The sequence below is a fragment of the Lytechinus pictus genome, chromosome 14, assembly GCF_037042905.1.
Source record: "Lytechinus pictus isolate F3 Inbred chromosome 14, Lp3.0, whole genome shotgun sequence".
In the NCBI taxonomy this organism is placed as follows: Eukaryota; Metazoa; Echinodermata; class Echinoidea; order Temnopleuroida; family Toxopneustidae; genus Lytechinus; species Lytechinus pictus.
The window spans coordinates 15,321,042-15,329,566 of record NC_087258.1 but is presented as its reverse complement, the minus strand read 5'-3'; the positions used below and the strand labels follow the sequence as shown (position 1 = coordinate 15,329,566).

At 37.7% G+C, this 8,525-nt stretch overlaps 1 protein-coding gene across 1 annotated transcript; it reads left to right on the top strand.

Moving 5' to 3' along the window:
• The first annotated feature begins 846 nt into the window (after nt 1–846).
• LOC135156725 (uncharacterized protein K02A2.6-like) lies at nt 847–4,806 on the top strand. Its single transcript, XM_064109765.1, has one exon. The coding sequence runs from the start codon at nt 847–849 to the stop codon at nt 4,804–4,806; it is 3,960 nt and encodes a 1,319-aa protein (XP_063965835.1).
• The last annotated feature ends 3,719 nt before the right edge of the window (nt 4,807–8,525 follow it).

The following is an 8,525-nucleotide window of genomic DNA, read 5'->3' as shown; positions in this document are numbered from 1 at the left end:
ATATAGGATGGATACGTGTGCTATACAAATCCTACATTATTATTATTAGTACATGTATCTGTATATTCAAGAATGTAAAAGATCAACCAAATGTTGTTTTTCATCAATATATAAAGGATATTTCATATCTCTTTATTCTGAGTTGCCACCATTGCGTTGTTAAAAAAAAACCCGGATCCATTACAATTTCTTAAACATGTAAACTTGAACCCACTTTTATGACCTACATTCCTGTGCCTCTTTCACATTCGGGTGCATATAGTAGCTGAGCAAATCTGCTATTTTGGAAAATGGTATTAAGTTTGTATCTTAATCTCAATATACTTTCTAAAACTGGTTTACTAGAAAATGGTTCAGGAACCGATTCAGGAAACCAGTTTCGCTAGCATTCCCATGTGATCACCCGAAAGTGGTTTTCAAAACCACTTCATGTAAAGCGGTCTTATTGCTATGGGAACACTCTCAGTGGGTTGACATGTTTCATGGGAAATTTGAAACCGTAGCGTAGGCATTCCACATACAGTGTGTGGAGTAGCGCACTGGAAATTGTTATGATTGGGAAATCATAGTAATACTAAAGTGGAAGGACTTTAGATGATTTCTGTGAAACTTCTTTGTGTGAGACATCACAAGATGATGACTCAGGTAACCACACATTCCAATGAGATGAAGTACTCTGTACTACTCTCTCTATCCATGCTAAAATGAAAGTTAATTGTACAAATGAATTTAGTTCCAATAAAGTAGTCAAACTATACACACGTGTCTCTCAAGCCTCCTAAATATTGTGTAACTGGAACTCTACATGGTGTCAGAAGATAAAAAACTGACTGTTATCTAGTGAAAATGGATGGCATGCGACCACCAGAAGCCTTTTCTCTACAGGGCAACATCACAGATAACTGGAAGAGGTGGAAACAGCGTTTTGAGCTGTATTTAACAGCTAGTGGACTTGACAAAAAGGACTCAAAAGTACAAACAGCGACACTGCTTCACATTATTGGTGAAGAGGCGTTAGAAATTTACAACACATTTTCTTTCGAGCAGGTAATTTCATCGTCAGGACAACCTGTAGCACCGACATTAAAAGACTTGCTGGAGAAATTCACTGTACATTTTGAGCCACAGTCCAACGTGACTTTTGAGAGACATGTATTCAACACAAGATTCCAACATGAAAACGAGTCATTTGACCAGTTCGTCACAGACTTGAAGAAAAAAGCTAAATCATGTGAATTTGAGCATCTTCGAGACAGTCTGATAAAAGACAGAATTGTTGTTGGAATACGTGATGATGGTACCAGAGCACGACTACTCAGAGAAAAAGACTTGTCTTTGGAGAAAGCAATAGACATTTGCAAGGCAACTGAGATAACGTCACAACATATTGCAGAGCTGAAGCCCAAACAGAACATTCATGCAATGCAGGCGACATCGATGAATAGGAAGACATGCCCGAAGTGTGGAAATAAGCATCCACCCAGAAAATGCCCTGCATATGGCAAAGAATGCCATACCTGCAAAAAGAAAAACCATTTCAGCTCCATTTGTAGAGATCAGGATCGAGATAATGACAGAGACCGATTATCAAGGAAGGTTCCATTTGGAGGACAAACTCGCAACAAAAAGGGTCATCGCCCCAGCAAAAGAGGGATCCATGACATCAAACAGGACAGTGAATACAGTGATGCCGACAGTGAAGAGTTCCACGTCGACGCCATCAATGGAGTCCAGCAGAAAGAGGAGAAATCGAAAAAAGAATGGTATGTCAATCTCACATTTCTTTCTGACAAAAACAGGCATAAAGAAAAAGCAACAACCAACAGTGCTCAATTCAAAATTGATACAGGTGCTCAATGCAATATACTGGCTGCTAAGGCTTATAAAAAGCTAGGGATGCCAAAATTTGGCAAGTCAAAAGCAAGATTGATGTCATATACAGAACACGTTGAAAAATCACATTTGGGAAAATGTACCCTAACATGTGTGAGGAAGAACAAATTCCATAACATTGAGTTTGAGGTGATTGATAGAGATGCCCAATCCATACTTGGACTTGAGTCATCTGAATTACTAGGCTTTGTAAAGAGGGCAGATTCAATCAAAGATGATAATTTGGCAAACCAATACACAGACGTGTTTGAAGGCCTTGGATGTATGGGGGAACCACAGCATTTAGATGTTGATAAATCAATCAGTCCAACAATCCATCCTCCAAGGAAAGTCCCAGTAGCAATAAAACAAGGTGTGAAAAATGAGCTCAATAGAATGGAAGAAATGGGTGTGATAGTAAAGCAAACAGAACCAACACAATGGGTAAGTTCGATGGTCACAGTAGCAAAGAAAGGGAAAAATAAGGTAAGAATATGTCTAGACCCTAGGGACTTAAATAAAGCAATAAAAAGACCACACTACCCGATGAAGACAATTGATGACATTACCGATAATCTAGCCGGCGCACAGATCTTTAGTACATTAGATGCTAATTGCGGTTTCTGGCAGATTCCTCTTGATGATGAGAGTTCAAAACTTCTCACATTTAATACGCCCTACGGCAGATATAGATTTCTTAGATTACCATTTGGAATCAACTCTGCCAGTGAGATATTTCAAAGAATTATGACCGATATGTTTAGCGACATAGAAGGTGTAGAGGTTCTGGTAGATGACATTCTAATATATGGCCCCTCAGAAAGTGTCCATGATCAAAGGTTGAAGCAAGTACTAGAAAGGTGCAGAGAAAAATGCATCAAACTCAACCCAGACAAATGCCATATCAGGCAAACACAGGTCACATACATGGGACACATAGTATCTACAGAAGGACTAAAACCAGACCCAAAGAAAATAGAGGCAATCACAAAGATGCCTACCCCACAGAGTAAAAAGGGTGTTCAACAATTCCTAGGAATGGTAAACTACTTAGGCAAGTTTATCCCTAACTTGACAGAGAAATCAGCACCAATTAGAGTACTGCTAGAAAAAGATGTGGCATGGCACTGGGATGACAAAAAAGAAGCAAGTTTCAAAGCGCTTAAAGAAGCGGTAACAAATGCTCCAGTGTTAAAGTACTACGATGTAAGTAAACCAGTCAAGTTAAGTGTAGATGCATCGCAAGCAGGCACGGGCGCAGTCCTACTACAAAATGGACATCCAGTGGCATATGCGTCAAAAGCATTTACCGATGCTCAGACACGATATGCCCAAATTGAGAAGGAGCTAGCCGCGATTGTATTTGGTTGTAAGAAATTTCACCAATATATATTTGGACGCACAGTGGATGTCGAAACGGATCATAAACCACTTGAAACGATATTCAAGAAACCACTGCATGCTTCCCCACCGCGACTCCAAAAAATGCTCCTCAATCTGCAAAAATATGATCTGCGCGTAACATATGAAAAGGGCGTCAACCTTTTCATATCCGACTGCCTCAGTAGAAATTTCCTAGCCAATCAAAGTGATGATGTTGATGTGGAAGAGATACCCATATGCATCATTGACAAACTTCCCATCGCAGACGAACGAATGAAAGAAATAAAAGATGAAACTAAAAAGGATGAAACGCTACAAAAGCTCCGTAAAGCAATCCTAACTGGATGGCCAAATGAAAAAAGGGAAGTCAGTGAAGAAATTCGACAATACTGGGAGTATAGAGAACTACTAACAGTAGAAGATGAATTAATATGCAAAGATGCGCGAGTGATAATACCAAAATCACTTCGAAAAAAGATGATCGGAAAAGTACATGGTCATGCACACCAAGGAATAGAAAAGACTAAGAAATTGGCACGCGACATCATGTACTGGCCCGGCATGTCAGCGCAAATTGCAGACATAGTTGCTTCATGTGAAATATGCAACACATATAAGCAAAACAATGCAAATGAACCAATGATTGGTCACACAAAACCAGACCAACCATGGCAAAAAATAGGCTCAGATATCTTGGAATTAAATGGAAAGTACCACTTAATACTTGTAGACTATTACTCTAGTTTCTTTGAACTTTGCGAACTAAAAAACATGACAACATCAACAGTCATAAAGCACTGCAAAGAACATTTTGCTAGATATGGGATACCGAGCGAATTCGTATCAGATAATGGGCCATGTTATGCTTCGAGCGAATTTAAGAAATTCAGCGAGGAGTATAAATTCAAACATGTAACAAGTTCCCCTGGATATCCCAAATCCAATGGGAAAGCTGAAAGCGCTGTCAAAATAGCAAAAAATTTGCTGCGCAAATCTAGCGATATACATCTAGCACTGCTACAATATCGCAACACACCTCTGGAAGGTTTAGATGCTTCTCCTGCCCAACTACTAATGGGACGAAGGACAAGAACACCCCTTCCAACAAACAAGAGGTTACTTAAACCTAAAACGCAACAGAACATTAACACAAAGCTCAAGAAACAACAAGAGAAACAGAAAATGTTCTATGACAAAACAACACATACTCTCCCCAACCTGGTTATTGGAGATGTTGTTAGGATGCGAAGTACAAGAAATCCTAAAATTTGGCAAAAAGCAATCGTTGTGAGGATTTGTAAAGAGCCACGCTCATACATTGTACAAGCTGAAGGCGTAGACTACCGTCGAAATCGTAAAGATCTCAACAAAACAAAAGAAAGTCTGAATCCATTACATCAAAATGATGAATACAATAATCAGACTCAAACTTCTCATGACAACCCACCAAATACCCCTCAAAACACATCTCAACGCACAACCCAGCCGAAACAAGGTTACACTACCAAATATGGCAGACATATCAAACCACCAGAGAGATATGGGACATAAACTAAAAAAAAAAAAAAAAAAAAAAACATGAAGAGAGAAGGGAAAGTAAAGTGATTAAAATCATTCAATGAAAGTTTAAGTTCTGCCTGACCCAGCCAAGTTGAGCATTGTTTACTTTGCAGTTCTTAATATTTTATGTAATGTAGTATTAGACTATTATTATTTTGTTTCTTAGTTTGGAAATTATTTTGTTGTAAAAATAATGCCTAAATATGTCTGGAAGGAAGTCTGAGTATGACATATTATTATTATCTGAATAGTTTAAATGGACACTGAATTCAGCCATGAAGAACCCTATGGACGATATACAGAAGTTGAAGAAATTTGAACAATAATTATTAAGAAGAATAAATTGGACACTGATTAACAAACTTCATCTCAGGATAAATGTATGCATGTTTATGTTTTACCAATGCTATGTTTATATGATTCTTTGTATTATTATATTGAAGAATAATCTTTTATTGTATGCTCTTTTATTCATCTTGAGTGTACAATCATACAAAATCAAATTTGTTGAAATGAAATGAAATGTTAATAATCACAGCATCAAATTTCTTTGAAGAAGATTTAACAAATCGTTTCTAAAAACCTTATTGATAATTCTGAATTTTTTAGTTGTGAAAATTCATAACTGAAAAGGGGGATGTTATGATTGGGAAATCATAGTAATACTAAAGTGGAAGGACTTTAGATGATTTCTGTGAAACTTCTTTGTGTGAGACATCACAAGATGATGACTCAGGTAACCACACATTCCAATGAGATGAAGTACTCTGTACTACTCTCTCTATCCATGCTAAAATGAAAGTTAATTGTACAAATGAATTTAGTTCCAATAAAGTAGTCAAACTATACACACGTGTCTCTCAAGCCTCCTAAATATTGTGTAACTGGAACTCTACAGAAATGTGCAAAGATCGCTTCTTTAACTCTTAATGTGCCATTCACTGTAATCAGTGAGTGCCATTTTTTTCAAAGAGTCTATATTTAATTGAACATTATATTTATTGAAAAAAGGGAATCACTCCTGAGACAATGTTAAACCTCTTGACCATAAGCTGAACTGAACAATGGAATCACTCATGCATGCAATGCACTCCTCAAATTGCAATTGGCATAACAATAGCTGTATGACCATTGCACGAAAATTTGTTCGTGGCACTCCAGTGGATGCACAGATACATGTATGTGTTCATGGCACGTTAAGGGTTAAGAACGGTTGTGTCCTCACTTCGCTAAAACCAGTTTAATGAGGCAAAGCGATCTTCAAAACTACATCGCGAAGTGGTTTTCTGAACCGGTTTGGAAGATTGCTTCCAAGACCGCTTCGACAGTTCTCATTACACGTTAAACTAGTTTCCAGTAAACTAGTTTTAGGAAGGTAGTGAGAACGGTTTCTAGGACCCAGTTGTTTCAATCTTGAAGGGCCTATATGTAGATGGCCTTATCCTGTTGGAATCTTGTTTTCAAATTGATCGCAACATGGCACTCTGGTCTTTGTTTTTATGACTGCAAAGTAAGTTTTTATTTCCACAATATGACTTACATACCAACCAAATTGATCATTATATCATCCGTCGTATAAGCATCATCATCATCATCTGATACAGGAAGAAGGCGGTGGCCTGTAATTCCCGGTCACTCCATCTATGGTTTTAGTCTGGTGAATTTATTACTACACGCATGCAGAGGAGCGGTAGTCATGGTAGATCAAAGCGATGATCCCACCAATATTTATCTACATGCCTTTTAAATGATTCTGTTGTTGGCAAGAGACTATACTTTCAGGTAGGCTATTCCAATCATCTATCACTCTTCTGTTTAAAGACTTGCTGCGAACGTCCAATCTACACTATTTCTGAAGCTTCATTTTTATTTCATTGTATTATCACCAGCAATATATCGCTGATAATACAATATATCGTCTCGTGTGAAAACTCATATACATTCATTATTTATCAGCTGCCATTCTGTGAGAACATGAAAGGGGGAAAGAAAGCAAGGCGTCCATCGGCTGTCTGAAAAGCGGGCATTTGAGTACTAACTTATAAAGTTCTGAGTTGGTCTTGAAGCAATACAGGGCAGGAATAGTAGTTAACTTTTCATCCTCAACAATATTTTCGTCATCTCCTGTTCCCGCACCATGTAAACATAATCATAAAACCATTTTGAATCATTCAATATTTTTCAATATGGCATAATTTCTATGATAATCAAAATCTCGCCCAGCGGCCAGCACTGTACGTGTCACTTACGTATTATTAACATATATGTGAACAAGCCTTGCCCTGGGTTTTGACCATATTTTGACCCACACCAAATGGAGTACCTGGGACCCTTGTACATGTCAAGGTACTTGATTTGTAGGACTTACGTGAACGTGTTTGATTTGCGAGCTAAGTGAAATAGGACGCTACTTTCCATCAGGGAGAAGAGCTTGTTGTCACCGTCTCGGAGAAGCTAGAGTGAAAAAGATGACTCCACGGAACAAGGCAGACAGTCAGTTTACTGGAGAAGGGTCTTTATGGTGATCTAATCTGAGGCATGAATGAAGACCGCAGAGATACACCACGTCTGGTGTATCACGCTCTGGCGAAATGAGAAAGAAGTGTCGGGTGATCGATGGTTGCGCTAATCAAAGCATTCACTTTGCGATCACGTTTAATTGGAAAATACTTCCAAGGGAACAACACTGAGATGAAGACAACTGTCTAACTCAAGAGATTACATTGGAACTTAAAGGGAATCTATCTCTGGTGGAAATGATATCCCCCAGTATGTGTTTGAGCATTCTCGTTTGTATTACTTTCACCTTTAATATTCCACATGTAATTGCATTATATCATATCTTGGAGATGGTATTGACAAAATTCAGACAATACAGGGCTTCATGCTTCTGTAAATCTCATTTGCTATTTAAAATATTGTGCTTTTCAATTTTGAATTAAAAAGAATGGAACTAAGAAAACACACAATGTATCAAGAAACAAATCAGTCTTTTTATTACATACGTGTAGGCACATGTTATATCCTATAAACTTAAAAAAAGTTTATTGGGGAAAAATGAGAAATGGGATAATCTTCTAAAATTACAGGAGAGGTAACACAAGTCGTGGTTCAGTTCCTATGCCATAAATATGAGCATACCATTTAAGATATTACATCTTGATCATACACTGCAAAAACTCCGGTGTTGATTTAACACCAGCCCGGAATCTATACCTGTATGTCCACACCAGAGAAGTATTGAAACAACACGAGTTTGGAATCAAACCGATGCTGTTTTAATACTAATTGGTGTTGTATAAACACCTATCTGGTGTTAGACCAAAACGAAACTGGTGTTGTTTAACACTTCTCTGGTGTGGACGTATATAGATTCTGGGCTGGTGTTAAATCAACACCAGAGTTTATGCAGTGTATTGATACATCATTCAGTATGAAATATGGCATTGAAAGGAGAATTTTTGTTTGTTGTAATTGTCTGACGCCCTTTTTAACAAGTTGATATATCGGTGTTAAAAAGAGTAAATTGGCTTGGAATAAATCAAAGGGAATATTATGTGAGAGATAACTTTGGAATTCATTATCAGATAATTGTGCACTTTTTCCTTTGTTGAATTTTATATGTAAACCTGTCTTTGAAACACCCTTTTGGATAAAAGGCATTCACACCTCTTTATTTACCTGACTTTTCGTTTGGATGATTGATTGAG

Coding starts and splice junctions, on each gene's coding strand:
- LOC135156725 (XM_064109765.1), top strand. CDS start 847: ATGGATGGCATGCGACCACCAGAAGCCTTTTCTCTACAGGGCAACATC.